Source organism: Schistocerca nitens, chromosome 6 (assembly GCF_023898315.1).
Source record: "Schistocerca nitens isolate TAMUIC-IGC-003100 chromosome 6, iqSchNite1.1, whole genome shotgun sequence".
NCBI lineage: Eukaryota > Metazoa > Arthropoda > Insecta > Orthoptera > Acrididae > Schistocerca > Schistocerca nitens.
Genome location: NC_064619.1, coordinates 718,867,026 through 718,884,139, shown reverse-complemented (window position 1 = coordinate 718,884,139; position 17,114 = coordinate 718,867,026). Strand labels below are relative to the sequence as shown.

Sequence of the window (17,114 nt, the reverse complement as noted above, 5' to 3'; positions counted from 1 at the left end):
GTGAAATGAAGTTCCAGAGGAGCAGGTTGAGTGTAACAAGACGAGACAGATTGCGAAATGCGTATGTGAGGGAAAGACTAAAGGAGGAACCAGTACAGGACAGGATAGAAAAATCAAGACTGCAGTGGTATGGACACATGAAGAGAATGGATGAGGGAAGAATTCCAAAGAGGATGTTTGATCTGCAACTGGAGGGGAAGAGGCCCAGAGGAAGACCAAGAGATAGATGGGTGAAGGGAGTGAAGGAATGTGTGACGAGAAGAGGAGAGAACTGGACGAAGGTGGAAGAGGGGGAATGGTGGAAAGACAGAACACGATGGAGAGGCTTGTGTTCCCGACAGACCCAGCCAGTGGCTGGAAACTGTCCAAGATGATGATGATGACCAAATGTTATAAACATGCTACTGGCAAGTACTGTAAGTTAACTTATAGAAATATATTTTTAAAAAATCATCAAAATGTACTACAAACTTTTCCAAAGCCAAGTTCATGTCAAACGTCCTCATCGTCCCAGTATCCACGTGGAATACGTACAACATTCTGCCCACTCGACTCGCTCCCGAAGGAGGAATCGCTAAGAGCTAGAATCTTGCTTATTGCACCTCATAGGGCATGCTTGGGGTGGTCTGCAGTATGGAAACTTGCAGCTGCAAAAGAAAAGAAAATTAACTACAATAACAGCTTGATAAGATAAACACAAATTGATTAATATGAAATGTCGCTAAAATGCAGGCAAGTTTTGAGATCTGCCAAAATTGCTTTACATATTTGGAGTTTCCAATCTACAAAGAACAGTTCATTCTCTGGCACTGGCATCTTAAAATAAACTGTACAGACTCATTTTCCCTTATCTCTGATAGTATTCCACTTTTCCAGATTAAATCACTTAAACTGAGTCAGTAACAATATGCTATGCAGAATAATGTTATTGCTTTCCTACCTTGCTCACAAGGATCAAAAGTGAAGAGTCTTGTTAGCAAGGTAGGCTATTACACACATAACGTTACAATAAAAATTGGATTTTCTCACACAGTGAACGCTAATTTACTCCAATCACTGTAAGTCTACAAGTACAATGATTAAATGAAAAAATAATTACAACCAAACAACTACACACTGTAACAATCCAAATGCTCACACAGTGGGTGTTTCAAAAGAAAATCTATTATTACTTATTAAGGTGGCTGTTAATGCCAAGAAAATAAAATTTGGCCAGAATACAAAAACTAATGTACTACTGCCAGACTTGCTCATATATTTTGAAAACGTCCAACAAATAAAATGGAAATTAAATTTTTACAACAGGGAAGCACTGAACAATCAGGCGCCCCATAGGGTTCTGCTACACACAGCACTGCTTACTTTGTGTTCTACAATGGAAACGGATAAATTATTACCACTGAGAGTTGAAAAAGCGATTCGCATTACATAATATGGCACGTCCCCGGAAGGAACGAAACTTTCATATATGTACAAACTGAACTACAACCCTATGAATCTGAAATACTTCGAGCACTATCGATAATTTGCGCATACCGTTTTATATTGCTCGGTTTGCAAAAATTCGCCTAATTTAAAAACAGGCGGATTTTCATTACCTGAAACATTGTTTTTTTAATTTATTCTTATCACCATAAACAATACAACTGACAATTATCTGTAACGTAAGGCGAAATAGCGTGTTTCTGTAACTCATCACATCATTTGACAAGCAAGAGATGTCAAAGCACCGTAACAACAAAACTCCAGCTTGTTTCCTAAAATCTTAAAACTACTTATTTTGTTACTATTGACAGACAACTGAGTCAACAGAGCTGGGTTACGTCTCCGTAACAAGAGCACGGATTTTCTTTTAATGCGTCAAAATCAATTAAAAGTCAGTTAACGTGTAAATACACGGCAAAATAATCTACACAGCTATGGAAATGTGAACTCGACAGTTCAACAACAAAATAATATATTACCGAAATTTAAGCGTTGCTACACAATAATGCTTCAATGTCTGTAAATTTTTACTCATGATAAATCGCCTATAATAGCACAACAGACTAAGAAACATTTTCACACGTCAGCTTAAATTGCAATAACACACATCATCACACGATAACTGTCATTGCGTGCTACGTCGGCAAGCAGATATTTGCAAACAACACTAGTTTCAAATCGGGCAAACAAAACAAATCCTACGAACAAAGGATCGCCGATGCTTCTGTCACTATTGAATTCACTACATCACAAACAGCAAAGTCTTTGCGTAAACACGAAAACAAATCCGAAAACTCTTCAAATAATACTTTCAACAACAAATACTTCTCAAACCTACCCTTTCCCAAACCCTTTCCCAGACAGCCTCCCATATTATGACCTGCCATTAGTGGCAGTTCCACAGCTGTTTACAGCTAGGTATCATGGGAATACGGCAGTTCGCAAGAAAGATATGACACTCTCCCTCCTCTATCCCCACCCTCAGGCATTGGCGTCTGCTGTCACAACGGTATAACAATTCATGCTTACGCGGACTTTTTGATCACGTTTCTGTTTCTAAACGATAAAAATCTCTGGAAATTCAAATCCACTAAGTAAATTTTAACAGTAAATGTCGTTTAGTCGAATTCTCTTTGAATACGAGAGAGAGGAAACAATCGAAGGTCTCTTGTGCCGCGAATCTTGCGTCCATGAGCCAAGTGCGTGAATATGAAACAAGGTCACATTTTGGCACGTGTCAGAGAGGTAGCGCAGCCGTACATTTTAGGAATTTCAATTTAAATATGATCGATAAAAAGATAAAAATGTGTAAGTTATGTTATCTTACTTTTCTAGTCTACCGGTGACGTAAGTACTGCGTCAAATGTTTTTTTTTTTTTTTCCTTCCTTACAGTGTCCAGAAACGAAATTCAAAAGCACATTATGCTCACACAAGCCTCAACAATTTGCGATCACCTTACATCACTGCGTACATCGTAGCACATGATGTGTGTGAATATTCTCAAGAAACTGCACGCAACAAAATAGGGTCGTGAGTGGAGCTATTCGTGACTATCTGAATCTTTACCTGCAACAGAAATTTTGTATCTGATGAAGGGATACTTTCTGTCATGCCAAAACAGACTATGTTGTTCTTTCTACATCAGATACGCAGTGGTGTCGCTCCTCAAAAATACTGGGCACTACAGAGAGCGTGCTTTAAACTGTAACTCACAAGAGGAACTGAAGTTATCATGATGCCCTGATTTCAGTTGTTAGTCTGTTTGGAACATGACATCTCTCTGTTAATTCTTCTTCATCAAATCCCTATAACGCATTCTTTTCAGGCTTATTGCGACTTTTATTTTATTTGTTCAGCAACTCTTGTTGAGTTTCTTGAGGCCTTGGATGAGAATGAGCCAATGAGTGCTTACAACAGCAGGGCTTGCTGAAGTAGTTCGCTGTGTTCTCTTGTGTTTATACTGTACAGCACAATGTACTCTTTCAAACACTTCTGTGTTATTTTGTTGCAGTTTCGTCCGTTTGAAACATTGTACATCTTCCTCGGCGTATCTACTGGCAAAGGAAACAAACGTTGCAATACGGCACGGATATACTTTTGTCCTTTCTCGTCCTCGGGATTCGTCGACAGCCAGGTAGTCTGAATCGAACACTAGCTCCGTTCTGACGAAGATAAACGAAGCTATCACCCGCGACCTCGCTTGACATTGCACCGTTATACGCCTAGAATGTCGGGTGAAAACACGGAATCCCGTTAGAAAAGCCTGACCGTGAATCGTCAAATTATAGGCCTGCAGTATTTGCTGGTTACCCACTCCGTCTGCTATTGTTCTTCCGATTAAGGATGGAAACAGTCATACGCGACGCTACCTAACCCAAGAGTAACCACTATGTACCGACGTTACAGGAGTGGAAATTTCCCTGCGTCAATGCACTTTGTCAAAACCATTAATAATCAATTGGAAAGTCTCTAGACCGCTTGTCGATCCCTTAGCTTACACTCTTTTGTTTTACGTCTTCAAAAAATTAAGACTATCCTCAAACGCTCAGTTTTGTATTAACTCACCAACGTCGCTTACGTTTCCGTTGCACGGCTTATATGAAGCCACTTCGTGTATCTCTAATCAAGTTCGTCAACCCTACTTCCCAGCGCACTGAGCTCTCTCAGATGCTAGGTGTTAGCGCACCTGCATCTTGCAATTTATAGGCTTAAGTCTCCGATCTTGTGCCCAAAATCGAGAAGACATGCCAGCCATAGTAAACAATACATAATATCAGATGGCTGCAGAGCCTAAAATTTCTGAGGGTGGATGTATTCCTAGGAGGGTGACATCTATCGTGTCACTTTACGTGACACGATGCATTATATTGCAAGGCGTGAGTACTAATACTAACAAGCAAAACAGCACGAATATTTCAAGAGGTTTTGACTTAAATGTCTTTGAAGGTGCCAGGGAAGACGAAAAGCCAGTTCGCGTCTTTTACATCCCTAACTCTGTCCAGGACAGTTCGCCTTTTTGTGCTATGATAGAAGCATTTTTCATTCTTACATTATAAGATGAAGAAATTGTCATTAGTGTATTACACTTATAGAAGCAAATATCGGACTAGGCATGAATACTCAATCTGATCCTATGCTGCGGTAGTTGTTCCAACGATGAAATCACTTTCATCAACTAGTAGTGCCTGAAATGTATTTATATACAAAATAAATATAATTATTAAGCGATCAGTCATTTTCTTTCGCCTTGCAGAGGAGTTTAACTTCTGAATAGTCCCAAACATAGTTTTTGATGACGAACTTTAAGGAAAACTTAGATCTCAGCCGAACCACACGTAAAAATATAACGGCGACTTTTCTCCGATAACATTGTTTTTGCTTCCGTACACCTAGCAAAAAGGCCTAAGTTATATTGTGCGTGTAGAACAAAGCGCAGGGAAACAACTGTGTCAATATCGTGCACTTGCATCACGAGCCAGAGACGTGCTTGTTCATTCAGGAAACTTGTGAACATACTAGTTCATTATCTGTGAGGTATGTGAGCCCTCAGAGGAGTGAGCTAACACGTGCGAAAAGGGCATCATCTACATATACTGGTTCAAATGAATTGAATTTCGGAGGGTACGTGGAACATAGTACTAGAAACAAGTGGCTTATTACAGAGAGCTGGCGGTAACGGAGGTTTCCATTGCGCTCCCTTGTTTGACTAGAAACGTCAGTGTTGTTACGCCAAGCTGTCGCTAAAGACATGTGGATCAGTTTCAGAAACTTTCTGAGGTGCTTCCAGGACATTATTATTTCCACTTCATGTATTTCCGCCACAGGTAATGCCCACCAAACCTCATCTACTACAAGTTCCGGAAGACGCAAACAGTATTTCGGTGTTGTGTTTATGTTAACGTGCGTCCACAAGAGGCCTTTTTTGTGTTCAGCTGTGCATGAGAATTTGTGGCTGCGTAATTTCTTGGAAATGAAGGCAGTGCATAAAACGCGTGTCTACCAGTCTTCGTTGGGAATCTTTGTGCTTTTTAGAAGACGACAAGCAGCTGGGGCCCATGTGTGTGTAATGGGTAGTGTATTAAGGTTGTGCCGTGAAGCTATTTATGTATAATGTCTATTGACTCCACAGGAAGCACGCTGAAGTTTATAGATGATTACAAATAAAGGAGAAAGTCACATGCAATGCCGCTTCTGAAGATCATTTGAATAAAAATTTGAGATGTGTTGCCCTGAGCGTCAAGTATTAGACGAAAAGTCTCCGATCATATTACTGTAAATAATAAGATACTGTAATTTTCGAAGTAGGAAAGCAGAGAAGAATAAACCAGAGATTTATGAAAAGTATGTATGAAAACAGTTCTGTGCTGGGCTATGCTATGCTATGACGACTTAAAAACACAGCAACCGAGGAACCTTACATCTTATAGTACAGGGTGTAAATCAAGTCCGCGGACACTTCCAGTTATTTTATGCACAAGAACCAAACATTGTACAGATATCATACATATGTCATTTTGATGAGAAACTCGAAAGCTTTTATTTCCCCATGTATACCGCCACAGCGTAGTTTGGTAATTTGCCGATAGTAAGCGCTAGTCGCGAACATAGCGAGTTCAGGTGCTGAGCAAGCTTTCCATGTATTGGAGTTCGACAAAAACAAGTGTGCTACAGCTGTTCAAAGGATGTTTAGAGCCAAGTACGGTAAGAAGGCACCAACAAGGAAGGCCATTTACCACTGGCACAACAAATTCGTTACGACGGGTTGCTTGTGCCCGGCAAAGAGAAGCGATGTCCCAGTGTGAGTGAAGTTAATGTGGAGCGCGTACGAGAAACATTCATGAGGAGTCCAAAGAAATCGGTGCGTCGTGCATCCCGTGAACTCGAAATGGCTCCAATGACAGTGTGGAAAGTCCTGCGATAGAACTTGCCTGTGAAACCATTCAAATTTCATCGTTAAGTTCGTGGGTACCTGTACACGGAGCTGCTGCATCGATAGATCGGCCATGCTACAGAAGGGGACAGCTGTTTCATGAAATGGCCTCCCCCGACCACCAGATCTTACTCCGTGTAGCTTTTTTTTTTGTGGGGACACATTAAAGATCTGGTGTATGTACCGCCTCTACCACGTGATGTAGCAGAGCTCCGGGAGAGAATACGGGAAGTGACTGCCACAGTCGACAATGTCATGCAGGGACGTGTATGGCATGAATTTGATTACCGTATTGACGTCTGCCGGGTCACTCGTGGTCCGCACGCACATCGCATGTTTGTAGAAAAAACCTTCAGAGTTTCTCTTCAAAGTGCACGTATGACATCTGTACAATGTTTAATTCTTCTGCAGTAAATAATTGAAAGTGTTCCCGGACTTTATGTACACCCTGTATTACTGATATTAAAAAAAATAAAGAAGTATTATAAAACTTAAGCACTTCTGCTGGGGGCAAAGCTACTGAAATGGCTAAATGGTGTATAGAATTTTTTTTAGTTTGTCGTGAAATTGCATTTCGCCATCCAGCATCAGATTCCCATCAGGCAGTCGGTTACGTTGACCGACAGCATTGTTTAGAGGCCAGTGACAGATCTCAAAATTACGCAGTTTGCGTAATTACCTTGCCCGGATTCTGACAGAAAAGATCGATAAGAGAGATCTCAGGGACGCTGAAATAAAAGTCTGATTAAGTAAATGCCGATTGAATTGTTTGGTGGCCACAGCCGAACGCTACTAGGCGTTCGGCTGTGGCCACCAAACAATTCGTCTGCAACTCTCCTTCGTTGCAGCCTGAAAAGTTCTAAAATTCAACATAATAAATTGAGATGTGGCATTAATGGAAGAGGAAATAGGTTATTAATTCAAACACGGCTATTGTAATTAAATTACCTTAATTATTTAACCAAAAATTACAGATACGAAAGCGACACTTACATTCTGTGAAACAGTCATCCAAAACAAACGAGTCACAACTCCTGGGTTATATAACCCAAAAACAAATTACGGTGACTGCCTTCAACTTGCTTTACAGAGCGTAAAGTTTCAATACATAACCATTTCTCTGGAATATTCTTTATCGGAACAGCAAAAATATACATTCCTTACATTAAATGGCTCTGAGCACTATGGGACTTAACTTCTAAGGTCATCAGTCCCCTAGAACTTAGAACTACTTAAACATAACTAACCTAAGGACGTTACACACATCCATGCCCGAGGCAGGAGTCGAACGTGCGACCGTAGCACTCGCGCGGTTCCAGACTGTAGCGCCTAGAACCGCTCGGAAACTCCGGCCGTCGCCCCTACATTATATCATGCCCTTTTTCCTTACTTTACAGATTTAATTACACAGAAAAAATTTATTCTTAATGTATTTTAGCCTTAATTAAACGTTTTAGGCATATTCTATTTATTATTCAAAAAGTATCATTTCAATCTGAACAAAGTTATGGATTAAGTGTAGCTCCTCGACAAACTACTAGAAACAGAAATGTGGCACACCGATGTTGCAAAAAATCATTGAAATACACAATTTTCGTTCTAGTTGATTCTGGTGTTTATGACATTCCCAAATTTGTCGAGTCCGAGAATATTAATCTACATACAGTATCATCTTTCGTGATTAAAGATGTATAAACAAATAAAATACCGGTACAAATGATGTACTGAAAGTTAATTGACCTTCACGACTACGAACCTCCATTTAGTATATGTGAGTTTTCGAAGCAATCACTGAAATGCTTTGTTTTGAAAAAGTTGCTTGCTACTAGCAAATGAAATTTTGTCAGCCTTATCGCTGCAGTTTCCCAAACAGCAAATATAAACTCTCGCTGTGATCTTCTGAAAACATTGTCATCATTTTGTATTTCTCGTATCTCCATTATTTAGATACTTCTTTTGCGTTTTCTTTTTCTGTCGTTTTTTCGTTACACTAAACGAGACTCAAAGTTCCGAAGCAAAGAAGGGAATTCATAGAGACTTCTTGTGCAAGGAGGCAACGTGTGGACACGAGAACTTCCAACCGTACGTACGTTCTTGCTATTAATTTTTATGCATGCCCTTGTATTCAGCTGCGTCTGCGACGAAAGACGTATCGTGTGGACATTAAAGGTATGACTGATTCGATTTTGTTGCCCGGTCAAATGTGTGTTTTCCGATGGTCAGTTTTTCAAAAATGGTACCTGGCAATCAACTGTTTCGCTTCCCGATTTAGTCAGCACCAATACAGGAGATAGATTACTTTACTCCCTCCTCAGTCTAATATTTCATCTACTTCGCTGCACAAATTATCATTCAATCCAGACTAGCCGATATTTTGAAAAACAAGACACAACCCGACGACCCTAGCTCGTTTCAGAAAGAGTGGAGTGCTTACAAGGGTGCGAGATGCGTTTACATGATCACTCAGAACTGGAACTTGTTTACGAAAAGTAGGGAGCTTGATGTAAACGTATTAATTTAGATCCTGTCCTTGGACGTCAAACTGCAGCTGTCTGGGGGTGGAAACCAGAATACTCTTACTTCGTTTTCGGCTAACAACATGGTTGCCACGGAGTGTCACTAGAACACAATATAAATACTGTACTACTCTGCGTTCATGTAAGACTACCATAATGGATGTTCCTAATGCCTCGAGAAGAATAAAATTAACTATTTTCGAACTGGTGCAAAAAAACTGCGATATTTCTGATACATTATTTCAAAACTTTGATGTGATCTGGGCATCGACAGGATGATCGGAAAACTGAGTTAGTTTTCTTTCACTTAAGATTTAGTCACGCAATTCCGTTGTCGTGCATATAACGCCAGGAGATATGGTAGAAATCGATGAATTAGTAACCATGATATCAAAATCTTTAAGAACGCGTAGTTCGTAAAATCAAGTGTCATACATTGCAGTCCCCTCTTCAACAAAGTTGACAATATCGTCTACCAGCATTTATGTTGCCATGCAAAGACATACAAAGCGTTAAATATCATGTTTTTAGGGCGCTCTGGATACTACATAGGGTTATGTGATGGACTATGACCAGAGTCGAATCTACGAATTTGGTCGGGGGGGGGGAGGGGGGGGGGGGGAGCTGAGCTCATAGAAATTCTGTTTCGCCACTCCAAACACTCGAGTACAAACGAAGCTGCTTTCTTGATGTGTTAGAATACCAACCACAATGCCAAGAAAATTTTCGAGACCGTTACTTCTGATGCACCAAACGCCTCGGACTGTAAAATGCATGTGATTGACGTCATTGGCAAAATTCTGTGTCTTCGGACAAGCCCCGCTTCAACGTGCCATCGTTGTGACAACATGGCCGGGTTGAATAGCAGAGATAACCACCACCAATTAGGACTGGATGCGATTGCATACATCAAGCAGTCGTTGTTCCTACCCATTGAGGGATATATCCACACCAGTACCCACGACATGAATGATGTGGAGGCCGAGATACTGTTCCTTCTTCACGAAGCTCTTCACGCCATTTTTCAGCAGGACAACACATAGCCACAAGCGCTGAAAAATGTGCAAGAACGACGACTACTTCCCAAGCGCCATGAAGTTCTTTTCCCTTCAATTCAGTACCGTATCTGTTCAGTAAAGATCCGATCTACCTGTGTAATCTTAGGCAATCTTCTGTAGCACACATTTCAAAAGCTTCTGTTCTCCTCTTGTTGGACTGTTTATCGCCCAAGTTTCACCTCCACACACTTTTGACAGTTGGGTAATCATACTCATTTGTATACTGCCTTGTACATGTTTTGTGATATAGTCGCATATTTGGGAACATTAGTGTACACTTGCTACATAAGGGTTAGAAATTTATGTACAGTTGAATTACAGACACTTCCTTTGTCGTGTAGCAGCTGCTTCGGACTTGTCGACTACCTCTAGGAATCAAGTGACGCAGGGTGCGCTGGGAAAACACGGTGATTCAGAAGCCACCCGCTTCCCGAAAGGGGAGGTCGCGGTGGGGAGATACGTGGCTGACACAGCCTTCTCAATGTGCCCTATAAAAAGGAAGAGAAAAGCGACCAATCTCGCTTGTGCAGTTGGATGTATTCCCGTGCAGATCAGAACTACTCGGCGGAGAGGGGCCAGGACACGTTAAAGAAAAAAAAATTCGAAAAAACATGTTAAATGAAGCAAACAGCGACATAGTACAGCGCGCACAAAGTAACTTCGCACCTACCGGCGCGGCCAGGAACAGCGAGTGCACCACAACAATGGCGGGGAGCACGTTGGATACGTCACAGCGCAGTAGGGAAAGTGTGGTTCGACAGCACAAACGCAGTATCTCGCATAATTTCTAAGTTACAGCTACCGACTAACTGATCGCGCTAATAGGTTATCCCGATAATTAGAGCTATATGAAATAAGCAAATAAATTTAGCGTTTTGAAATTCGAATTTAGAATTTTCGATGTCTATGCATTTATGAGATTTAAACAACACATAGAACAAAATTCTTACCTTGAAGTTCAACGTTTTTGTTTTTTCACTAGTCACACATTCGAAACTTAGCAATATTAGGCTGTGAAGGTCTAATTAATTCCAGTGATAAAATATCTGTATGGTGAAAATATTTACAAAATAATTTGTAGTTTTACTCCTATTTCTGACGACAGAAGAAACAGGTATTCCCAGATTCGAGCGACCGACGTATGTTTGCCACTTTGCACTAAACATAGAAAAGTTTATTAGGAAACATGCTGTATTTATATATGGATAGGGAAAGAATCGAATAAAAAAGTGAAGAAAAAACTGATAAGCACATACTTAAAAAATTCTACCCTGCTATGCTTTCACATGCAACAAAGCAATAAAACGTACTGTTCGAAGTTATCTAGTAAAATTTTGTAAGCTGCAGATGGTAATTTTCTGCTATGTATCTCCTCTCTGATGCTTGTTTCTTGTCCCACTTTTATTTGTTCAGTATTCTGTCCAAGTACAAATAAACCATCCTTGGTTTAGTGTTCACTGTTCAATGATGTAAAACATGACACACGTATCTTGTTTTATCTACTCCGTGGTAACTCGCCAATGCGTAAATGTGTGCGTTAGACTGGTTAGCAGGACGTCGCATCTAGAACATATGTAGTTAGGCAAGTTTTAGCACCTACGTGATAAATTTCGCTGAAATATATCGATTTCGCATTTATATTCTATGTGTTGGTAGAAGTGTAAGAGAGTAAATCAGTTTATCAGGGTCCATTCCCAGTCAGTTCCCAGAAAGCACTACTAAATTTAAATATCTGGTCCAATAGTGTCAAAATATAAAAGATTATGATCAACAGAACAAGGGTAAAATTAGTCTCATGGTAAATTACGGTCCAATGATACTGAGAATACAATTATCTGATGTAAAAACGCTACGTTCACCACCTTGGCAACAGTCATATTTGTGAGCAAGTAAAAATTATCTTATCTGTTTATCAACTGAGGTGGCGTCCGCTTTGACAGCTGAGCGGTCAGCGCGACGGAATGCCATGCTAAGGATCAGGGTTCGACTCCCGGATGGGCCGGAGATTTCCTCCACTCTGGGACTGGATGTTCTGTTGCCTTCATCATCATCATCATCATCATCATCATCTTCATCATCATCATCATCATCATCATCTCATCCCCATCGACGCGCAAGTCGCGGAAGTGGCGTCACATAAAAAGACTTGCACCAGGCGACCGGTATTCTCGACGGGAGGCCCTAGCCACACGACATCTCATTTAATTTCAATTTAGGTGGCCGCTCCTAACGAACGAGGCACACAGGCGCTAGTGGCGACAGGCTACTACAGAGAGAGTTGCAGGATGTGCACGATCTTCGCGGGACGTTCCAATTTTTTGGTGTCACAACCCGTCCGGGTAAACCTTACGCGGGACGTCAAATATAATGACTTATAAGAATTGCAAACAGTTTTAAATATAATATTTACTCACCTTAAAAAAATGGTCGAGTACATGAAAGTTGCGAAATGAATTTTTGAATGCGTCGGTGGCGGTAAGCAAGACAGAATACGTGCACTAGGAGATGGAGAACACACGATGAACTTGAAAGGGACAAAGCGAAATTCTCGAACTGTATACTGCAAAGTGGCAACTAGACTCACCCTACTACTTCCTTCGTAGCTGTCAATCCTAAAGTAATTTTGAACAGAGTTACAAAGAGATATTTGCCGCTGCACCATCACAGCTTGAAGGTTTGTACACACTATAGAGAAGTAAGCCTGCATTTTGTCGTAGTAAAACCTACGCTGACTGCCAGACACTATTAGACTAGGCAACAGCATTTCGCATTTTTTTTCACAAGGAATGTGAGTTGACATTATTTTTTAGTGCAGTTATGGTTCCTGTTTTGAAAAATGTAATTAGTTATTGCCTATTGGGCTCAAATTGTTAATCCTAACTATCGAACTCCAGGGAAACATTGCAGTTTTCTGCAAATGTAACTTTTGAAAAACAAAGACTCAGTTTGAAAATCCATCTCCAGAAAATGATGGTTTAGTACCACTGCTGACTCGTCATGACTGTACAGTTATAGTCGTGTAGTATTGCCACTTGCGTCTAAGTAGTGACAGATCTTGCTACAACAACGGGAAGTGACTCCTTTCTGTTTCCATGATGCAGATTGTTATTTCAGTCCCACAAAAATAGTTGGAACGACCTCAAACACAAAACTGTGCAGCGTCCCAATTTCCCATTCGCTATGAAGACTATTCGCCACAGTTTACCGGAACGAGTGACTGCTGAGGATCTGACAATGAATTAAGATGAACACACGGAAGACAGATAGGAATATATACATGCTAAGCCAACATTTCAAGATCCCTGCTGTTTGCAGAGACAGAGAAAACCACAGCTGTAAAGAAAAATGTCTATTAGAAAGTAATTACTGCGTGGAAAGATGAATTAATATAATTAACTGTAACAGAAAAAGCAGAAATTAGGACGGAATGCCTCATCTGTTTGAAAGCTGCTAAGGTCTTAAATCAGAAACAGTAGTGGCAAAGCCGGCCGAAGTGGCCGTGCGGTTAAAGGCGTTGCAGTCTGGAACCGCAAGACCGCAACGGTCGCAGGTTCGAATCCTGCCTCGGGCATGGATGTTTGTGATGTCCTTAGGTTAGTTAGGTTTAACTAGTTCTAAGTTCTAGGGGACTAATGCCCTCAGCAGTTGAGTCCCATAGTACTCAGAGCCATTTGAACCATTTGAAGTAGTGGCAAACGTTAAAGTTTGTCAATGTTAAACACATTTTCAGAAAAACACATCTGGTGGGTGCATGATACGGATTTATTAATAACATTAGAATGGAGTGCGATTATTTTACTTCAGTTTAGATTCTCGTTACCAGCACTGAAAACAGAACACAAATTAACATGAAACAAAGTCACTGGCCGTTACGTAACGACAACTTGAATTTCTGCTCTTTCACATTGTCGCAAGCTAAATTGATGCCACGCAAAAAAATAGTGCCAATAAAAGAAACGGTCACAATGTCATTAAAAGATAGAAAACCAGTTTTTCCTTTTCAGACTAGACATTCAACATGTTATGACCACATGAAATTACAATCGTCCTGTCATAAATGTGGGTGCCTTGTTTCCTCTAGGAGATGGCTCATCTGCACTAAAACATGTGAAATATTAGTTCACTTAATTACATGAGTGATAAAAAGATTTAGCTAACATGATACAGTCATTTGTCACAGGAGTGTTTGATAATTTACAGGTGTCACTGACTTTTAAAGCATCGCTTAATACACTAATTAACAAACTCTTCCATTTAAGGACAATGGTCAACATTTACAAAAGTATATTTCCATCGGAGACCTGAATAACTCATTAGTCCTACTCGTTAATGCTGACCTGCTGAGGTCACGAACTGAGGCAGAACACTTCCATACTCGGCTCTATAATGACCATCGTGCGAGGTCTCTGCTGTACTGAGAGAGGGTCGTGTCTTCTTCAGCCGCTCCTACTCGTCGCTGCAGACGGCAGAGAGCTTAATAACGTCTGCAGTATCTATGTGCGTTGCCAACTGTGGTGTGCTATCTCTGGTCAATACCACAGATCATTATTAAATTCATCTGTACTCACTCTTTCCTTAAACTGATGTTAAGAGTTACAACATGTTTTGTTGATAAAACTTCAACACTGATGGAATACCTGCGGCTTCGAGTACACCACAGTGCGAAATGCCACCAGTTTTTAAGTCTAGAATGGCAATATACACCGAAACTCCAAAGAAACTGGTATAAGCATGCGTATTTAAATACATAGATATGTAAATAGACAGAATACGGCGCTTCGGTCGACAACGCCTATAGAAGATAAGTGTCTGGTGCAGTTGTTAGATGGGTTATTGCTGCTACAACTACAGGTTATCAAGATTTAAGTGAGTTTCAAAGACGTGTTATAGTCGGTGCACGGGAGATGGGACACAGCATCTCCGAGGTACCGATGAAATAGGGATTTTCCCGTACGACCATTTCACGAGTCTACCGTGAATATCAGGAATCCGGCAAAAACATCTAATCTACGACATCGCTGCGGTCGGAAAAAGATCCTGCAAGAACGGGAACAACGACGACTGAAGAGAATCGTGCAACGTGTCAGAAGTGCCACGCTCCCGCAAATTGCTCAGATTTCAATGCTGGGCCATCAACGAGTGACAGCGTGCGAACCATTCAACGAAACATCATCCATATGGGCTATCAGAGCCGAAGGTCACTCGTGTACCCTTAATGACTGCACGACACAAAGCTTTGCGCCTAGCCTGGGCCCTCAACACCGACATTGGACTGTTGAAGACTGGAAGCATGTTGCCAAATCAGACGAGTCTAGTTTCAAATTGTATCGAGAACACGGACGTTTACGGGTATGGAGACAGCCTCATGAACCCATGGACACTCCATGTCAGCAGAGAACTGTTCAAGCTGGCAGAGGCGCTGCAATGATGTGGGGCGTGTGCAGTCGGAGCGATATGGGACGCCTGATACGTCTAGATACAACTCTTGACAGGTGACACGTACGTAAGCATCCTGTCTGATCATCTGCATCCATTCATGTCCATTGTGCATTCCAATGGACTTGGACAATTCCAGCAGGACAATGCGACACCCCACACGTCCAGAACTGCTACAGAGTGGCTCCAGGAACACACTTCTGAGTTTAAACACTTCCGCTGGCCACCAGACTCCCCAGACAAACATTATTGAGCATATCTGGGATGCCTTGCAACGTGCTGTTCAGACGAGATCTTAAAAAAAGGTTCAAATGGCTCTGAGCACTATGGGACTCAACATCTTAGGTCATAAGTCCCCTAGAACTTAGAACTACTTAAACCTAACTAACCTAAGGACATCACACACACCCATGCCCGAGGCAGGATTCGAACCTGCGACCGTAGCAGTCCCGCGGTTCCGGACTGCAGCGCCAGAACCGCACGGCCACCGCGGCCGGCTAGACGAGATCTTCACCCCCTCGTACTCTTCCGGATTTTTGGACAGCCTTGCAACATTCATGGCGTCAATTTCCTCCAGCACTACTTCAGAAATTAGTCGAGTCCATGCCACGTCGTGTTGCGACGATTCTGCGTACTCACGGGGGTTCTACGCGATATTAGGCAGGTGTACCAATTTCTTTTGCTCTAAATATATATCACTTTGTTGTCAGCTCTGAAAGTAATTTCGATATGTTAGCAACATCAGAAATGTATGACTTACAGTGGAGCACCTTTAAGTAGTCAGCGACGACATTGTCCAACGCAGACTCTACAAAAGGGTTAGTTAAAATCGAATCACTATAACAAATGTGACCAATACTGAAATGATAGCTAGCCCATAGTCAAGTAGCATGTAAAACTACCAGACTAGTTTCGTCACAGCATACTGAGAAATATTAATTCCCCCGTGCGCCGCGTGGACACATCAACCGTGCAGCAGCATGGAGGAATATGTGGTCTGCAATGATAAGCTTCATTTCCTTCACTCGTATTCATTCCGTGAATCTAATACGAGTTGCTCGCCCCCCCCCCCCCCCCCAGCTCTGATTCTGGGTGCACACTTGGTAATGACCCTGAAATCTCCAACAGTACACACACACACACACACACACACACACACACACACACACACACACACACACACACACCAATGCAACCATCTTCAGCTCATAAGATGAAGCAGCAGTTCACTCAAAAGCACATTGTTAACCACATTGTTAACATGCTTGTAAGTGAACTACTGTTTCCTCTTACGATATGAAGATGGTCGCTGACGAACGAAACCGTCAACTTTTTTTTTTTTTTTTTTTTTTTTAACTTCATGTAGTTGTGCTGGATAATCATCTATTTTAAAAATAATTTCATCAATCACAACCGTTTCCATCACGACTTCTTTCCGACACTTGGAGGCGTCGTAGGAGTTCTGAATGCTTGCTTTTTAGAGGTGTGGAGCTCTCTATCAAAATTGACGTGCAGAATGTCAAGACTTCCATCCACAATGCTGCAACTGGCTTCGTGCTGCGGTCACTCAGCAACCTATCACTTGGTGATGCCAGCGCTCGATATTTAATCATCCTGACGGAACGCAGAGGCTTATCGTACGGTGGGGAATGGCCGTAATTCAGTGCTCGCGATATCTCACTAAATGA

General features: G+C 41.4%; 1 protein-coding gene across 3 annotated transcripts in view; it reads right to left on the bottom strand.

Moving 5' to 3' along the window:
* Window positions 1-17,114, bottom strand: part of LOC126262220 (RB1-inducible coiled-coil protein 1) — a 338,326-nt gene that overhangs the window by 152,734 nt on the left and 168,478 nt on the right. For 2 of the 3 annotated variants that reach the window (XM_049958657.1, XM_049958659.1), the window contains exons 1-2: window positions 2,324-2,404; window positions 472-647 (exon numbers count right to left, since the gene is read on the bottom strand). In XM_049958657.1, coding sequence (XP_049814614.1) covers window positions 472-539 — 68 coding nt within the window. In that variant the 5' untranslated portion in view covers window positions 540-647; window positions 2,324-2,404. Of the gene's footprint in view, window positions 1-471; window positions 648-2,323; window positions 2,405-17,114 lie in introns of those variants that run through there. The other variant, XM_049958658.1, reaches the window with a different exon arrangement.